General features: G+C 45.0%; 1 protein-coding gene across 3 annotated transcripts in view; it reads right to left on the reverse strand.

Annotated features, from left to right (window-relative positions):
• Nucleotides 1–18,979, reverse strand: part of Nak (Numb-associated kinase) — a 102,457-nt gene that overhangs the window by 14,897 nt on the left and 68,581 nt on the right. For all 3 annotated transcript variants that reach the window (XM_084588307.1, XM_084588305.1, XM_084588304.1), the window contains 4 exons: nucleotides 16,971–17,135; nucleotides 13,797–13,993; nucleotides 13,367–13,456; nucleotides 250–327 (listed from right to left, as the gene is read on the reverse strand). In XM_084588307.1, coding sequence (XP_084444433.1) covers nucleotides 250–327; nucleotides 13,367–13,456; nucleotides 13,797–13,993; nucleotides 16,971–17,135 — 530 coding nt within the window. The remainder of the gene's footprint in view (nucleotides 1–249; nucleotides 328–13,366; nucleotides 13,457–13,796; nucleotides 13,994–16,970; nucleotides 17,136–18,979) is intronic.

The raw sequence follows: 18,979 nt of genomic DNA on the forward strand, positions 1-18,979 counted from the left end.
AAAACATCACTTATAATTAATAAAATTCAAATGTCAAGGCTTCACTGTAATTTCTCGCACGAATTTGTATCCTTCAGCTTAGCTTTATACAGCTCTAATCTATTCTAGTGCCAACAAAGCAAGCCACAGCAACCGCAAGTGCCCACAATAAAGCAACAGCACCCATGCGAAGAGGTGGTAGTGGTGGTTGCAGCAGTCACAGCAGTAACAGTGGCGGCGGTGGTTGAAGTAATTAGTGCCAAGGATTACCTCCAGGCTGAGATGGAACAGCCGACAGATGATGCAATGCTGTCTTGCCGGATGAGTTCCTCGCACGGCCAGATTTTCCTGCATAAAAGAGTGCTCGTGCATTCAAATTACAGTTTCACCGACAAGGCATGCACGAAACAGCACCTGAAAAACCTAAGGGCTCTAATTACACCTTACTCACCCACTTAAATTTTCATTTTCTGTTTCTAGCCTGACCGTAAAACCTCAATACAAAATGTACAGGCTCAGCAAGTATGTTTACAACCGCAGATCTGCCTCGTGCGGCAGAAGCCCATATGTAGATCCGCCTCGTGCGGCAGAAGCCCATATGTAGCCTTTTTACTGCACAAGGCTGATTTAGGGTTATCTGACAATGGAACAAATCACTGACCCATCAGCGCAACAGTTTGGTCTAAACCCTTTTCCCTAGAAGGAAGGAAAAAGTTGGGAATGTTGGTAAATACTCATAAATGAAACTAAAGCACAAGTGTGCTCGTCCTTTTTTTTTTTTGCACTTTAGTTTCCATTATGAGCCTTTTTCTTAGTATCATTTCATCATCCCAACTAAATCGGAACTAATGCAGCTTAAACCCATACCCGGAGATCCCCCCATTGAACTTCACATGTACGGAAACCCAGTGCCCATTGTGTCTCAGATGAAGATTCTCGGCCTTCTCATTAACAACGCACTTGATGCAACCACCACCCTTCAAACTCTTGCAAAGACAGACCATGCAGGTTGCTGGACTAATCAGGCGTGTGGCTGCGCGCAACCATGGGCTGTCTGAAAGCGAAACCCTCAATATGACCAATGCATTAATCATTAGCCGAATCACATACCTCCTCCCATATCATATACTCAGCGCCAAACAGAGCAGGCGGACATCCTAATACGCATGGCCGTAACCTCCGCCCTACGTCTTCCACAGACGGTTAGCACAGAACGTCTGCTGGCCACTGGTACTCACAATACCGTGAACGAATTAATAGAAGCTCAACGCACCAACCAATTAGTCCGCCTGAGTCGCACGGAAACAGGACAATGCCTACTGCGACAACTCCGTCTCAATCCATCCAGCGCCACCCAAACAAGTGCTACACCTTTCATGATCTCTCCGGGCACACAGGATCACATATACCAGAAGCCCCTACCACGCAACATGGGCGCTTGCCTTTACCAGGGAAGGCGGAAAGTTAGAGCCAGCTATTACACCAAAAGATACCTCAACCGCTCTGATATCCTCTATGTCGACACGGCAGGGAATTCTAAAGTAGGATTTTTCACTGCAGTCGCTGCCTACGAAGATGGCAGAGTGGGGGCCGCCGCCACTATCCGAACTAATTCGCCTGCAGAAGCGGAAGGAGCCACCATCGCACTCGCGCTTGCCCATTCAGCCATTGACGAAGACATTACCGAAATTTGTACAGATTCTCAGGCGGCATACTGCCACTACCTAAACGGTGTGGCGACACCGGACGCGCATCATATTCTTACCACCGCCACCTCTCTCGACCGAACGGTTAATCTAACGTGGATCCCAGGGCATGCCTCGATCCCCGGTAATGAGCGCGTTCATGCGCTGGCCTCTCTACCCGAGCCCCGGATGATCAGGCACCCAACTCCGCGCAGGAGGCCGCATTGGTCCTTTCTACATACCACCAAATCACCACATTCTACAAACACAAGCGCATGACACTGCCACCACCCCACAGCACCTTGTCACTCTTATCCAGTGCTACATGGCGACAATTGCAGACGGATTGTTTCATTGCCCCCTACCGTCTCTCATGCCTTCACCCTGGCTTGCCCCCTCACTGCGACACCTGTGGCGAGCCAAAATCCTCACTTTTCCACTACCTGTGGGAATGTCCTTCCCCCCAGGCAGTGCCCCCCATCCCCCATCCCACCTTTTCTTCCTGGGAGGCTGCTTTGCGGACAGCTCAACCCGCTGGTCAGAAATGGCTGGTAGATCGGGCTCTATGTGAAGCAAAAGCCTGCAGACTCCTGGACTAGTACGGGAACACCCTGGAAGACTTTTTTTTTATTAAATAAAGTTGTTTCCATCCATCCATCCATCCCAGAAGAGCAGAGCACCACACCGAGGGAAATCTTGTACCCAATGGAAAACCAGTGGTGACCAAACGGCACTGGAGGGAACTCTAAGCGAATAATTACAAGCATGCTTCTGGCATTCTGTTGGCATGTCCCACAGATTGCAGGCATGGAGGTGGTACAGACTGCTATCCAAGTGTCCAGCTACCAACTTGACATTAGATAACATGGGACTCAAACCACAGACTCGAGGGTCCCGAGTCAGACATGCATATCCTAAACCATGCAGGGCCGTCCAGATGGGTTGGTTAAAGTGGGTATTTATATCTATGTCAGGTACTCTTATGTCACTATGTCAGGCAGCTTAGGACTATATGCTATGCACGGTACCATGCCCTTCCTTAATGAAAGCGCAAATTATCTGCAGTAAATATGTTTGCGCAGGAAAGAAATGCGCCCACGTCGCCCACATAATAAAAGTATAGGAAAGCTGCGTCATATATCGAACTCAATTTCACAGGTCGTTCGATATATCGAACTCCGCACCACGCACTGAAAAGTGGGCCTTCCCCAAAGACGATCGCATCACCCTTGGCCGTTTGCCGCGTGACGTTTTCAAGCCACGCGCGGAAGGAATGAGGGTTGCTCTGGGCAGTGCCACCCCATTCCCCAAAGGCACCCATCTGCACTTATCGTTTCCCGCGCGCCAGCACATGACGTTTGCAAGCCATGTGCGTGGGTGTGCCATTCTTTTGCCGAGCTATCTCTTTCCTTCAGCACGCGCTATGCATGCGCCAAGCCAGCTCAGCCCGTTTTCAGACAGACGTCGGACGCTTTAGCGTGTGTTGCGAACCCTCTGCGCGCGGCGGCTGACGTGGCTCTCTCTCTCTCTCTCTTATTTCTTTTTTTTTTGCGAGAGCCATCCATTTTTATCGGTGTGCTGTACGCGCGGCGCAGCGTAAGATATGGCGGCTGCGGGCGTTAAAAACCGGCAGGGCTTTTTTTTTTTTTTTTTTTGCGGGAGTCGTTTATCCTTGCATGTATGAATCAACGAAAGCACACGGTCAGCTGCTGCGATCATGATGCCCGCTCCAAGCGCGACGTGATAAATCGAACCAGGCTTGTGCAATCAAGCCATCACGGGCACTCTGCCAAGTTCACTCCCTGTCACCGCAGGAGCTTTCAAAAGATAAACGCGCCCCGACGTTATCGCTGCGCAGCATCTTGGCATGTTGCCAAGAAATGAGCTGTGGATGAAAGGACCGAAACGGAGTGACGCGCGGCATCGACATGCAAGCGAAAACGCTCGCGATTTCCGATTTCTGCGATTTCTGCCGCGGCGACACAGAAACCTTGTTTTGAGCTGCCGTGGTGGCTCGAGCGGCGAGAGGGACACAGTTCCAAGTTTGAAAATTTTCGCTCTGTCGCTGCCGCATCGTCGGTGAGATCGCTCAATCACTTGCATGTGAGCGAGCTGGCCTTCACGCTTTTTTTTTTTTTTTTCAAATTCTTGGGTGCAAAAGTGGAGGGTGGGTATATTATGCGAGTGGGTTGATTACGCGACAAATACGGTATCGTTTTTTCGCATCGTTTGTGCCGTCACAAGCCGATTTCTGTATATCGAATTATCGATATATTGAACTATCTCGCGATCCCCTTCGAGTTCGATATATCCGGGTTAGACTGTATATAAAAACAAACTTCTGAAATTCCTTATCAAAGCACATTGCGGAACTGAAATATTTGGATAGCTGCGCTCAAATTTCACGATATTGAGTACCATGATCATCGGCTAAGTTTTTTTTTTGTAAACAATCAATCTGTCATAGTTTGCTTGTACCTGGGCCACCACATATGGCTAAAAAAAAACTTTATTGTATCTTCCTACTGTCTGCGGATATGGGGCGATACAACACAGACTAATTTAAATGCTTTGTTTCTGCTACAGAAAAAAGCCATTAGAGTAACTGCTAACCTAGGTTACTTAGAAAGCACGGATCCGTAGCGGAACTGCTTAGGGCTATTAACCATTTTTCAGTTAAAAACTCTTCGGTTAGCACTTGAGACATATAATACAATTAATTTTGAACCTCAGTTTTTTTGTAACGCTAGAGCTACCTCAAAATCCATATCACCATTGGCACATGGAAATAAGAGAACCAAAAGCAAGAACAAATTACAGGTTTAAAACGATTAGATACCAAATGACTGCCCTTTTGAAAACAAATATCCATGACGACCTTTTGTACCAATTAAAAGTAATAAAATATACAAGAGAAAAGTGATTGCACTGCTGACTGCATGACATTTTGGTACATCGTGTGATATACTGTACATTCATATCAGTGAACATGAATTTTTTTTTCTTCTCATTCTATAACTTCTTGTATTTCATCACCTTGCTTCTCTTCAACAAATCCGAACCTACTGTAACATGCGCTGTACAGCTTTTAGTTTTTGTATGTTCATCGTAGGTTGCTGTTCCAGCAGTCATGGCGTGTGATGATTTCCTTTTTTTTAATGCAGAACACCTTAAGTTCGGGTTTTTTTTTTTTTAATGGATTTTGTTTCTCGTGCTTGTGGAAACTGGTATCATGATGACCGCAACACTCATTGTATTTGCTTCTTTTGTATACATGCGCCAAATGCAATTTGCTTCCCCCAGGGAGGAAGGCCCATGCCAGGCGTCGTGCCTTTTTGCCTCCTTCCTGAAGTGTATATATAAAACAAAATGCACTTCAAATAAAATAAATAAAACCATAAAACACAGGTATGAGAATGGTGATCGGTGCCCACCAGAAAAAAACAAAAAGGGGGGGGGGGGGGGGGGGGGGGAGAGTAAAATGAGCTGAAAACACTACTGATGCTGATTAAAAAACAACAGAAAAACGCTCACTGCCATGTATGTGACAGGAGTCTGGTTTGTGAATGGGGGGAGCGGATGAGGCAGAGATGACAGGAAGGGGTGATGAGACAATGTTGCGGTGAGCGGGATGATGGACGCATCTAATAATGGCACAAATTTTGAAAGGATTAAGTGCAGGGTTTTGTGAATTTGCATCATTAGTGCTAGTAAACAATGTGTAAATCTCGCTGCAGCTGCCGAGGCCATTTTCTTTAACTAAAACCCCATTACACTAAAACTAAATTACTAATATGTACTAATGCAGTTTCTAAGTGCTATAGTTGAGTTTCCTCTTTCTGAAAGTCTGAAATCGTAATACCGTCATGACACCGCAGGAAGATTTCACTGCTATTCGATGCTTTTTCCTTTTTGTGTGCTAGTCACAGTTCACCTTTCCATGATGGTGAGTGAGAATAAATTCAGGCAAAGTACACCATACAGTCAACCATGAATTTTTCTGGACTCAGCGGGACCCGGGAAATGGCCCGAATAATTAGTCCAAAAATCTGTTGACCTTAACCTAAAAAAAACTTTCTGCAAAAAATCAGCTTTAAAAATCTTGAACCTCACTGCTCCCCACGTTTTGTTAGTGAGCCAATAATGAAGTTATAGGATAGCACGATACGCAAACATAATCTGCTTCCGTGCGCCGCTCGTGCACGTGCGCCAATTGGCCCCGACGTGGCAGGCGTTCAGGATGCCGTGAAGCATGCATCTTCCTAAACCGATCAACACATACGCAGTGGTACCCCGCAGAAGCGCATCGTGCTATGCTATAGCTCTGCAATTAGACTATTTGAGCCGAACTCATGATTTCATGTCTGCGTCACTTCACCTCGTGAGACAGTATGACGTGGCTGCCATGCCATGAGCGAATGCATGTGCAGCATGAAGCAATAACACTCTTGTTTCCATGAGTAATGATGGTTGCAAAGACTGGGAGATAGAACTCCCGAGAAGAAAGAGAACGGAAAAAGTATGTCGAATAAAATGGCCATGTTTCTGATAGTGTTCCTGTTTTGTCTGGTGTTCCACAGGGCTCTGATCTGACCCCACTGCTTGTTTTTAATGTACATAGAAGATATAACAAACAAATCCAAAGTCACCATCTGCCTCTTTGCAGACTGTATGCTTTAGCATAGTGTAAGAAACCCAAATAAGACTGAATAATTCTCTAAATAAGGTAGTGCAGTGGTGTGCAGATTTGCAAAGTTGATAGACTCTGATAAAACTGTTTCCATGTAGGTATCAAAGGGAAAAAAAAAAAAAATTCCAAGAGCACTGCAGAATCTGCACTGGAGAAACGTGTAAGCCTGAACATTGCTGCTGTACAAGGTGTATTGCGCGCCCCTTGTAGAGTTCACACTGTGGAAATTATGACAGCAGCTGCATAGTTGACATTCTGTAGCAAGCTGTGCAGCAATCCTCACGTGACGTAACGTTGCACTACACTAAGTCACCGCGACGTTTTTTGTACTGGTGCGCCTCCTCTACCAGCGCGCCCAGACACGCTGCGCAGCCGACTCTCCATAACGTCACCGTTGCTAGAGGCGTGCCATGGCGGCACCTCAGTGATGTCACCATATACCAGTCTCCATTTATGCTTTTGCTTGCTTCTCACCCTCCTTTGCCCTAATCATATTTTATTTTAATTAATTAACACTCGTTAATCACTTCATGATCGATCTCAACCATTTAATAGCACTTTTTCACTCTGACGTCGAAACACCCGTCATCTTCCGGCTGCGTGACGTCACGGCCGTTTGAACGTCGACATTAGCTCGCTGGGCTATTTCGACATCTGATTGGCATTTTTAGCTATAATTAATTAACCAAAGACTCCACTTTGACCACACAATTTTTCTGATGAGATCCTTCGGTCGTCTTTTGCATACAATTGCTATTTTTCATTTAAATCTTTTAGGTCCACCGTAATCGTGACGACAAACTCTGGCGACAAGCTCCTTCGAACATAGCCACTTAATGCTTACACATTAAACATCAAGTCTGCAGTTTTCATGCAGTTCATTCGACTTTAATGGCACTGTTCTTCAAAATGTCACTCAGTACGAATACTTAGGCATTATAATTTCATCCTATCTGAACTGGAATGCACACACAACACACACTTAAGCAAGCCCTCAACAAACTGTTCTATATCAAACACACCCTATCGCATTCCACCTGCCAAACAAGACAGCTTGCTTATGTCAGCCTTATCAGACTGGCTCTCAAACACGCCAATTTAAAAAAACAAAAATCACATTCACACGCCTGAAAGAATATACAGAAAAGCTGTCAACTTTATAACCAGTACAAGCGCATGGATTCACCTACTGAATTCCTTTCACGTGCCGACCTCGCAAACCTCGAGATTCGAGCAAAAGCGAAGTGCTAAATTTTTACAGTACTCAGTTTTACACAATATTTAGCTAAAAGCTCAACCCCACTGCTTTTACCACTTTTGTGAGGTACAAAAGTACCAAACCAACATGACACAAGCAAGCCTTCATGCTACAAGAATTCTTTTGTAACAATGATACTTTTCACTTCTCTTATTTTCCACAAGTTGCGCACGAATAGAATTCATTAAACTGTGCTATTACTGCTTTGCCTACAAGAGCAAAATTTACTAAAGCTTCAGAAGGAAGAGAGTAACTAAACCTTTACCTTTTGTTGCGACAAAGCAACACTACGAAAAGAATGAGGAGGAGGAGAAGGAGAGGAAGGAGGAGGAGCAAAAAAAGAAAAAGAATTCACAGGCGCTTACAGTACATTTCATGTTACATTGATTTTCTCAGCAGCTCATCACAGCATCACAGATGTTTGTGGTAAGAAAAAATTAGAGGGGTTCAACGCTGCTGAACCGGATGAAGAGCGAAAGTTTCCGGTGCGGGCAACTCGCTGTTGTCATTCGTCTCTACCAGGGTGGCAACTACCAAGTTATTATTACCAGCGGCCACCCTAGGTAGAGACGAATGACAACATTCTTCTTTTTCAGAAGAAGAAACCGCTAGTGATAACAACAACTCGGTATTTGCCACCCCAGTAGAGACGAACGACAACAGCGAGTTGCCCGCACCGGAAGCTTTCGCTCAACATTTAGTTCAGTAGCGTGGAACCCCTTTGTTTTTCTTACCACAAACATCTGTGATGAGCTGCTGTGAAAACCTATGTAGCATGAAATGTATTGTAAGCGTCTGCGTTTCATACACTCTTGGTTCTTGTATGCTGTGTGGCTTGAATTGTACCTGTTTTATGGTTACCCACCTTCCTACTCCTGTAATATTTCAAATCGGAATTGACAGTACTCTGAAATAAAGAAAAAAGAATAGCCAAACTAGTCCATCAGAATGACTCCGTTTAAATCCAAGGGGCACCTTTCATGGCCGCGAGGAACCGGTTGGTCGTAACAGCAATGCACTCTCAGGTCTATTCGCAACTTTCATGGCTATAAAGGGCGGCACTGGAAATCCAATATGGCTGCTTTGAGATGATCGAGCAGGCACATTAGCCTAGTGTTGTGCTGGGCTACGATTCCCAAAGCTGCATTAAAATGTTCGTGTGAGTGTTCTGTGGTGCAAAAATGTACAAGGTATCATGAGTCAGCGTACAAGCCCTTTGTGAGCGGGTGTTCTAGGGGCGCTATACAAAGGACCCCTTGGGTGTGACTGACCTGGTATGTGAAATATCCGGCTGCTGATGGCATTGTGTGGCAGATACAGCTAGAAGCAAAATGAAAGGGAACACAGGAGCGCGTGGCTTCCGTGCTTTGCAAAGCGCTGTCACCAACACAAGACGAGAATGGGTGGCACCAAGGGTATGCTTGCTGCCACAGAGCAGCAGACCATGCTTACTTCGGATGAGTCTTTACCACTGATTCTATCATCTGTCGGTGACAGCTCATTTGAAAGCGTGGAGGCCACGTGCTCCAGTGTTCCCTTTCATATTGATTCTAGCTGTACAATACGTTCCAAGGCAACTCCAATCGTGCCACGAAGAGCTACTGAGAAACACTGAACACACCCAGAGAAGAATCATGAATACTAATAAATGTTTCAACTTTTATCAGGAGATCACAGGCGCTCGCAGAGTACAGCATTTTAAGATGCCACACTGTGCATTCACGCACGTTTTACAAGTATGCTAAACCCGCATTCCATATGGCCTCGTTTTCCACTTCAACATACACGCCTTCACATCAGAATACTTAGTTTGGGCGCAACAAAAGAGCATCGGTTCAAGGTATTAATGATGGTCTGCTGTGATCATTTTAAATCCACTTGATTTTTTGTGGACCACTTCCAAAAGGAAGCGATTTTGACTTTTGCAAATCATGACCATCTCTGAGGAAAACGAGGTAGCTTCAGCTTCGAAAAGAATCCGTAACCACTGTTTTTCAGTACATCAAATGTGTTCCGAGTGTGTTACAGCTACACATCTCAGTAAAGGCCAGTACACTTTCCTCATTTAGCATACATCGGGTAGTTACTGATTGCAAGCACCGCATACATGGAATTGGGCAGGCCACAAACGTTTTAAATTTCCAAAAATGTATGTGCTGTGAAGGTTTGGTTTGGTTGTGGGGTTTAACCCCAAAGCTGGACGCCACTAAAAAAAAGTTGCCCTCACGGATGATGCTGATGCATGATGCTTTTCATAATCAGTAACCCACTTGCTCATATCAAGATATTAAATGGCTTGATTACCCTCTTCTGGGGCATACAATCTAAAGGTAACGTGCGAAGTTTATCCTACATTTGACCGCACAGTTCCAACAGTGGTGTGTAGAAGGTTAGACTGTTTTAATCTTTTCTGCCCATACTGTGTGTTTCACATGCAAATTATATTAACCTGTTGCAATGGCTACAATAAAGACAAAATCTGAAACACAATTACGTGCTAGAAGGGCTGTTTGACGGAGCTTTACGCAAAGGATTTGGGCAGGAGATGCTGCACCAAGCTGGTGAGGTAGGTGCCGTTCGTCGGGTACAGTCGAACCTAGATATATCGAACTCGAAGGGGGTCGCGAAATAGTTCGATATATCGATAATTCGATATACTGAAATCGGCTTGTGATGGCACTTAAGATGCGAAAAAACGATACCGTATTTGTCGCATAATTAACCCACTCCCATACTGAACCCATCCTCCACTTTTGCACCCAAGAATTTGGAAAAAAAGCAAAAGCATTAAGGTTAGCTTGCTCACGTGCAAGCAATTGAGCGATCTCAGCGACGAGCGAAAATTTCCAACTTGTTGGAACTGCGTCCCTCTCGCCGCTCGAGCCACCGCGACAGCTCAAAGGTTTCTATGTCGCCGCGGCAGAAATCGCGAGCGTTTTCGCTTGCATGTCGATGGCGCGTGCCACTCCGTTTGTAGTCTCATCCACAGCTCATTTCTTGGCAGTGTGCCAAGATGCTGCGCAGCGATAACATCATGGCGTGTTTATCTTTTGATAGCTCCTGCAGTGGCGGGGATCGAACTTGGCAGAGTGCCCGCGATGGCTTGATTGCACGAGCCTGGTTCGATTTATCACACCGCACTTGGGGCGGGCGTAGTCCACTGCCACAAAATCACTGGAAACCGTGATAGCTAAATGCTGTTCGAAGCTAAAAATGCTAAAAGCCAGTATTATGATCGCAGCTGAGCGCGTGCTTTCGCTGATTCATACATGCAAGAATAAACGACTCCCGCAAAAAAAAAAAAAAAAGGGTGTTGCTTCTTGACATGCGCAGCCACCATAGCTTACACTACGCCGCGCGTACAGCACGATAAAAATGAATGACTCCAGCAAAAAAAAAAAAAATAACCTGCCGCTTCTTAATGTGTTCGCAGGCGCCATGCACGCCAGCCGCCATATCACGTCAGCCGCAGCGCATAGAGGGTTCGCAACACATGCTGGAGAAAGTGTCCGACGTTCTGTCTGAAAACGGGCTGAGCTGGCTTGGCGCATGCATAGCGCGTGCTACCGTGAACGAAGGCCGGGAAAGAGAAAGGAGAGAGACAGCTCGGCAAAAGAATGGGCTCACCCTTGCGCTTCGCTCTATCGCGTTTTTCCCCTCTCGTTCCCACCGGTTCTCTGTGGTTCATTCGCGCACATGGCTTGCAAACGTCACGTGCTGGCGCGCGGCAAAAGATGACTGCAGATGGGCGCGGTGCTGCCGTAGGCCAGCCGTCGCCTAACTGTCCCCTCTCATTCCTTCCGCGCAAAGCTTGAAAATGTCACGCAGCAAACGGCCGAGGGTGATGTCATCGTCTTTGGGGAAAGCACACTTTCCAGTGCGTGGTGCGGAGTTCGATATATCGAACAACCGGTGAAATTGAGTTCGATATATGACGCGGCTTTCCTATACTTTTACATGGGATTTTCAAGGGGATATTCCGCGAGTTCGATATAACCAAAATTCGATATATCCAGGTTTGACTGTATTACCTCAGAGCAGCGCCGGAAGTGACTGCATGGCTGCAGCCCCTTATATGAAAGTTGCAAATATTGTGCAGAAAAAATGAGCTTTCAACCAAAAAACTATCTCCACAGTAAAGTCTGCGCCCAATTTTGGTCTAAAAAAATCTAACTTTTGGACTTCACGAAGTCCGGAATATCGGTTGTGTATATAAACATGTTTTTATGGAGTGCATAACAGTTCCTGAACAAAGTCCAAACTATAGGAGTCTGAAAAATTGGTCCGTTGCTGCACATCAATTGTGAATCGCTTGTAACTGACCTAATCCAAGCGGCAAACCTAAAAAGCTTCGGATTTGTAAGATACTTACTAAAACTAGTTGCTTTATGTTGCCACTACAGTAAACCCTAATTACTTTACACTTGCACTTTTTAGGAGAAGGAGCGGAATGTCAAAGGCTACAGCACTGACATCGCATTACTTGAAAAGTAATGAAGTCTAACCGAAGTTAAACCCTGTACATCCTTGCTAAACCATGCAAAACCACTCTTAACAGAGTTTTGCTTGTATAACTAGGTTCAAGCCATGCTTAACCCTTTCGCTGTCACAAACGTACCGGTATGTTTTCGCACTGCCCCCCTCCACAGTGTCACCAACGTACTTGGTACATTCTCTATCGTGCATTCAAATCTTCGCGCCCTAAGTACGAAGCTGGCGCGCTTGGACAGGCTGCGCCATCTGTCAAATCTTTCTACAAGTTCGTATTTTCGCCCCGCATTGTGTTGGTATGTATATACTGACGAGTATGAAGCGACCGCGCCCACCCCCGCCACCTTCTTTGCTGAGGGGCGCGGTCGCTCCGCGCGCGCGTGCGTGCGGTTACGGGTTCAAGGGTTGTTCTGCCATCTACCGCAGGTTTGCAGGTTTTTGTTCTCTTGGCGTGTCTGCTACGACACGACGAGTCACGATCAGGGGCTCGCGCTGTTGCCTCTCTAATAGGTCGACAAGACTCTATCGCTGTTTTCGCTCTCTCTTGCCGCGCCCTTGCTTGCGGCTAGCAGCAGCAAAGGAGGTTGTTTTAGCCTCTTTCCATCTTCCTCTGTCATCTTGATTTTACAACGTGCCATTTATCTCCACTGTGAAGGTCACCGAAAGTTCGCCCTCCGTGCACGTGGCTACTTTCGGATGGCTGACCACCCGGGACCTTCGACTGCGGACTGGAGCGATGGCTCTTTTGATTATAAATACGAGTCGAGCTCGGATTCGGTCTCTCAAGAAGTATTGAGCAGTTTTTTTCTTATATTATCCTCATTTATTTAATTTATAATCAGGCTGATAATGATGATGATGTTAATTAACAACACCTGCAGAACACTGAAATGTGCATATTTCGTTGACTAATTTGTATAGCAATCACAATACAAAAATAAATCGCCATGCTTGTTACGTAAAACCAAGCCTACACCGGGGGGGGGGGGGTCACAGCCAGAAACGCCTAACAGCGAAAGAGTTATACTCCCACCATTTCTCATATGGGAGAGGCCTTTGCACTGCAGTGGGTATAATCCAGCTGCTGATGATGACTCATTTTAATGCGCCACTTCTTCTAATGAGCCCCAAATCAAATGTGCACCATTCACACATACTTATTTTTTCCTTCTCTTCTTCCTCAAAACACAACAAAAATAGACATGCAGCCATCATGTTTGAAACGCAAACAGAGAGAACACCACGAAAAGGTACACCTCTGACCTGAGCGGTTAAATGGAGCAGCCCCAAATGGATCAACCAGGTCGCCGCTGCTCATGACTAGACTCTCACGACTCTTCACATTGGATATGCCTGCAGAAAAGAGCAGAAGCATACCTTAATTTTGTAAGTATGACAAACAGTTGTTTTGTAGCACTAAATTAAAAAATAAATAAACCCAAAATCTTGAATCATGATGTTCTAGGAAACAAGCGTGAGCACACTGTGCACAATTAGCAGAACAGCAGGTTTAATTTTATATGAACATGGTCTCGATGTTCCTACGGGCAAGGGAGCAGAGGCGTGCTTGACAACTGCAGCCCATGCATGGTAGATGGCTTATTTAGGTACTGGGCAGACGTTCGCTGCTACCAAGAGCCACTGTCACTGAAGAGGTTAGTTTCAGCAGTTATGCACACAGGAAGTTACTCACTGCTCTGCGAGCCTCGGCGTATCTTGTCAAACTCCTGGCCAAAAAGGTGATCCTCAGGGTCTGTTGGGTCCACTGCAGTGGTAGAGGCTGGCTCAGCAAAGGGGTTCCAATGGGGGTTGCTCTCAGGCGGGGAAGAAGTACGACCAAGAGAGACTTCAAATGGTGCCAGGAACTGAGACGTCTCCTGTACAAATGGCCTAAGTCCCCATGGGGACACAAAGGCCGGGCACCATGTTTGTGGCCAGAATTCAAAAGCATGCTCTCTACTATTCATAAGTGCAGCACTATGACAGATTAATTAATTTATATTTCTGTTGAAGTTCGGTACAGTATATTTTATGCCACAGAGCTGCAATTAGCCGTAATCTCTTAAGAAAATCAAACAAACTTAACCTGCACAATCTGTACCAGTCTAAAAACTCCAACAAAAACATGCCTTTCTTTTCTTTCTTTCTTTTTTTTTTTAATTTAGCCACATTAGAGAAGTCAGTTTTATTCATACACAATGGTAGGATGGGAAAGAATATCAGCTATTTATGTACACCATTTCACACAGGTACAGTGAAAGTTTGTTAATTTGAATGTAATTAAAATTTCTGAATGAGTCTAACTGTATGACTGGGTTCAGCTAAGCTCCATAGAATAGTCTACCACCGACAATTCAAACTATGGGACATCACACATGAGTTGTGTGGTGCCCGGCACACGGCCAGGGAAAGAACCTCCCTAAAGGGCAGCCCAGTTATGAGGCTGTATAACCTTCAGAATCGGGAGAGGACAAGAAGGAAAGAACAAACCAGCACCCACTGTGGACCTCCCTAGACTACTAGAGCAAAAGCTAATTCAACCCACTTTATTTCGGAAATCCACATAATTCAAACTGGTGGCATGGCCCCAAAGCCAATGGCCACGTGAGACTATGGCTTGGACGTTTGCTTAATAAGATCGCTTCAGGTCTCAGACTGGTTAACTCGAACGGGCTCCCAAATAAAGGTAGGGTGCGTTCAGGTATGGTAGGCCTGATATGGGATCGTGAAAATAGCCTTTCTTAACTGCAAAGTTGACTGTGCACCTCATACATGCACGCAATGGCAAGCATGACAAAGAACAAAAGATGAAGAACAAAGACAAAGTGAAATGGTTCAACTTTCTCTGAAGCACTACGTTAATCTTAATGGAACAGCTGCTGGTCTCCTAAGGTCAGTTAGATATGGATAACTCTACTGTCACCCTACGTCCAAGCATATGATGACATTGTCTATATGCTATGTCTTGCTTTATCACTTCAAAGCTTAAAAAATTATATTTTTTCCATGTTGCTCCCAGCAGAAAAACATTTACAAGCAGAGCTAATCGGTTGAAAAGAGCACTATCACAGCAGGAAGTAATCCACATTCACACAATCCTAGTTTTGAAAAATGGCAGCTTCGCTATTGCAACACGATTTAAAGGTCCAGTAGCAGTGCGTAAAACAGGCTGCAAAGCCTACTGTTATTTTCAGCTGAAATGTGAAACTGAGGGATGTTGTATCTGTGACGAGCTCACCTAACTCTGAAAGAACTGCAATGGTGACCAATGCCTGGTTTCCGAAAAGCAGACACACAGCAGACACACAAAGAAAAATTAACATGCATGTTCACAAGGAGTTCTTTCAACCACCATTTCTGATTAAAATAAAAGAGCTATGAAGAGTTAGATGCACAAAATGCACAAACCCTAATGATGCTTTGACTTAGAACTCACTAAAAAGTCATGCTACATTATAAAGTACTACATACACTGCAATGCCATGCTTGCTGTTAACACCCTAATGAACATTAGCGTTTATGAAATTTCAGCAAATGGTCTTCCAGTGCCCATGACAGCTCCTGCCCGCCCAACCAAAATTTGTTGACCGCCAAAAAATTGTCGCTTTTGTATTGCGGTGCTAGCGGAGACTCAGTTCCTTGGACTGCCAGAAGATCAAATCAGTCTATACTGGCGACCCCAAACCCAGACTGCCCATTAGAAGGTCAAGCTCAAAAGTTAATGCTCAGCTACTTCGGTCATCTGATACAATGACAGGAGTCGCTGGAGAAAATATTGATGCTGGGAAAGATTGAGGATCATAGGAGAAGGGGCAGGCAGCGAATGCTATGGTTAGATGACATTCTCGAGGCATTGCATATGAATATGTGATATAAAGAAAGCGGGTGACCGGAGAGCTTGGAATGATATGGTTTATAGGGTCATGAACAGTCGAACACGACTGAACTGAGGCCCTAGTTGATACAAATTGGACAAAGTGCCACAAAATACACGACAAGCTGGGCTCATCAGGAGCCAGAAATAACAGCCTGCTTCTGACCAGCCTGGCTCATCCAAGACCGCTAGGGGGTTAACCCTTTGACTGTCTAATATTCTGAAAAAAATTCACCCCCAGAGTCAGATTTCTTTACTGGCGACTTCAAACAAACTTGAACAGCAAAAACGCTGCAGGATGGAATGTGGCAGCAGTACCTGTATAGCAAAAACAGTCAAAGGGTCAATTATGTCGGCACCAGTGGATCAGTCAAGCTTTTTCTGCAAGTTTTCCGTACATTACCTGTACACGGTTGTTTGTTTAAAAAAAAATGTGAGCTCAGTTTTCTCGGATCTCCTCGAATTTTTACATTTACCTGACACCCAACACACCAGCCAGGCTTGTCATGGAGTAATGATAACCATATGAATCCACAAATGCATCTTCATTATACATGGTTTTCACCGTGAGGAACTAGGTTCTCAGAAATGTCTCCCTTGCATGTTGAATATTAAACTGCATACAAATGACTTTCGAACACTGATTTCTCACCTACACAATGTAATTTCATAATGCGATTGATTGCTCACTGCTTCACCACTGCATAGAGAGATTATGGAAACCAAGTCGATAAATTCAGTGAAGGCATGTCATGGCACAGACCTAATGTACACTTGTAGCAAACTATATTAACAATGCTTACAAGAAGTAGAACTGCGATGGTTATAGATTATATTGGCATCCGTCAGGAGAAATAACTAAAAACATATTAAAAACAAAAATGACTACCTGGCAATTTAACTAGGCAAAACCAAACAGCTTGAGACTAGATCAATAATGAACACAATAACAGTAAAAAAATTTGTGAAGTCTTTCCCAGTAGCATTACTCACTTGACAAAGGCTGACGTGTCACTGACATTGCGTCGATGATGGCTTTTCTGACTTGGTGTTGGAGAAGACGGCGGTGTTAACGCAGGTGCCAGGCACTCCGAGGATGCCCCCAACACGGGCTGGCTAGCACCAATAGCATCCAAAGCAACACTCTGAGCTTGAAACCTGCACATAGCATGTAGCCATGCACTGTATGCCATTTCTAGCACTAAGGACTTTGGGAAAGAGGCTGGAAGAGGCAGGCTTTCATTTTTCACTGCATACTGCCTGACCCAGCCCCTTGCCATTTTTTCTTTTTTTTTTCTCATTCAAGGGAAAAACAACATAGAGAAGCACCCTGCCACAGCTACATTGCTTGCAGAAAAGAAGCTGAAACTAAATTGAACATGATTACATGATGAATGTGCATAATAGGTTTTGTGGAATTCCACAGGCAAGGCACCATGCATAGCAATTCATTGCTCCATGATTTCCAACTGAAAGTCTGGCTTTCACATGTGGTTTGATTGGTTTTAAGGTGTAACGTGTTGAAGCGATTCAAGCTATGAGGGATGCCACAGTGGAGGACGCTGGAGAATTTCAACCGCCCGGGATTCCTGAATGTACACTGACATTGCACAGTGCATGGGCACCTTGCACTTAGCTTCGATAAGTATACAACCAGCATGTCCTGGATCAGACCCAGGTTGCCCAGCTCAGTAGCCAAGCACCCTGACCACTGAGCAACCACAGCAAGGCATTTCTACATGACAATGCGGTTAAGAATCAAACACAGGTTTGCTTAATTTAGATTCTGCACTTTTCACAGTAATTAAGTCACGAGTATAAAAAAACATGTCAAAGGCATCATGATGGAAAATAAATTTTATTCTGAAAATACGAGAAAATTTTGAAGGCTAAAAGATAGCCTCTACTATCAGTATCAAGCAAACTTTACTGTAAATCAACATGACTCTCAGACAGCGGCAAGAAGATTGCTGCAACAAACAGAGCATAAAATCCTTTTTTTTTTGTCCAAGCCTAATTCAATTGTAAAGAAAAAAAAAAAACAGCTATAAGCTACGTAGCAGTAGCCTGGCAGAAACTACAGCCAATAGCCTTAAAATGATAGACAAAGGTTTGTTAATCGAAAAATATGGATAATCCGAACTCGCGATGTGGTCCTTGCCAAAGCCTATTTATGTAAAGGCCCAACTAACAAAGCAGTGTTTGTTCAGCATTGCGTCAAGATCTCAGCTACTGATGTAACTGGAGATGAAATTCCAATACTTGGAGTGAGGTAATGCAGGGAGGCACAGATATCTGGCAATGCCTTGCAGGCAGGAATTGGCGAGGGTCAATTACCCTATTTGCAGATAGCTTTCTGTGGCTCTGTAGTGAAGGCTAGACAAGAGAGGAAAGCAGACATGCCTTTGTTACTTTGCCATAGAGAGTATTGTTTGGGTTAGGGGTGCGATGGGGTGAAGGGGGAGTTGGAGAGAGCGTGCCGGGTTGCTAATTTATGGAGACAAAAGCCCTTTGCTGACGAGCCTCTGCAGCAGAGCCACAAAATGTTTGCCAGTATAGCTATGCACCAGCAGCGACTTCTGAATTAATCCAAGATGCCTCACCCACTCAGCACCTCCCGCCATAGGAGTGTCCCATTCTGGCCCCGTGCCAGTTTCCCCTTGCCCTCCCAGTAGGTTCCCACCACCGCTGAATACAATTAGCTGTGGACAAGATTGGCCGAAAATCCACACAATTCAGTTTCTCTACACCTCCACCTAGTGGTGCCAGTTCCTACTCCCTCATGTATTGGTTGCTTTCTCCTGCGTCTAGTGACAACGCCTGTCGATGAGAACATCAGATGCTGATGGGATACTCGGAAAGTGGTGCTTTGCTTATCAATCTTAAGTCTATGGTGTCAGATTCTTGCTAATTCGGACGCTACAGGTCTCGCATCGGTTAACTCAAGCGGTCCCTGCTAATACACTCTAGGTGCTAGTTGGGGCTGTATTTTTTCTTTTCTT

This window comes from Amblyomma maculatum, chromosome 1 (genome assembly GCF_055883805.1).
Source record: "Amblyomma maculatum isolate TAMU_Amacu chromosome 1, ASM5588380v1, whole genome shotgun sequence".
Classification (NCBI taxonomy): domain Eukaryota; kingdom Metazoa; phylum Arthropoda; class Arachnida; order Ixodida; family Ixodidae; genus Amblyomma; species Amblyomma maculatum.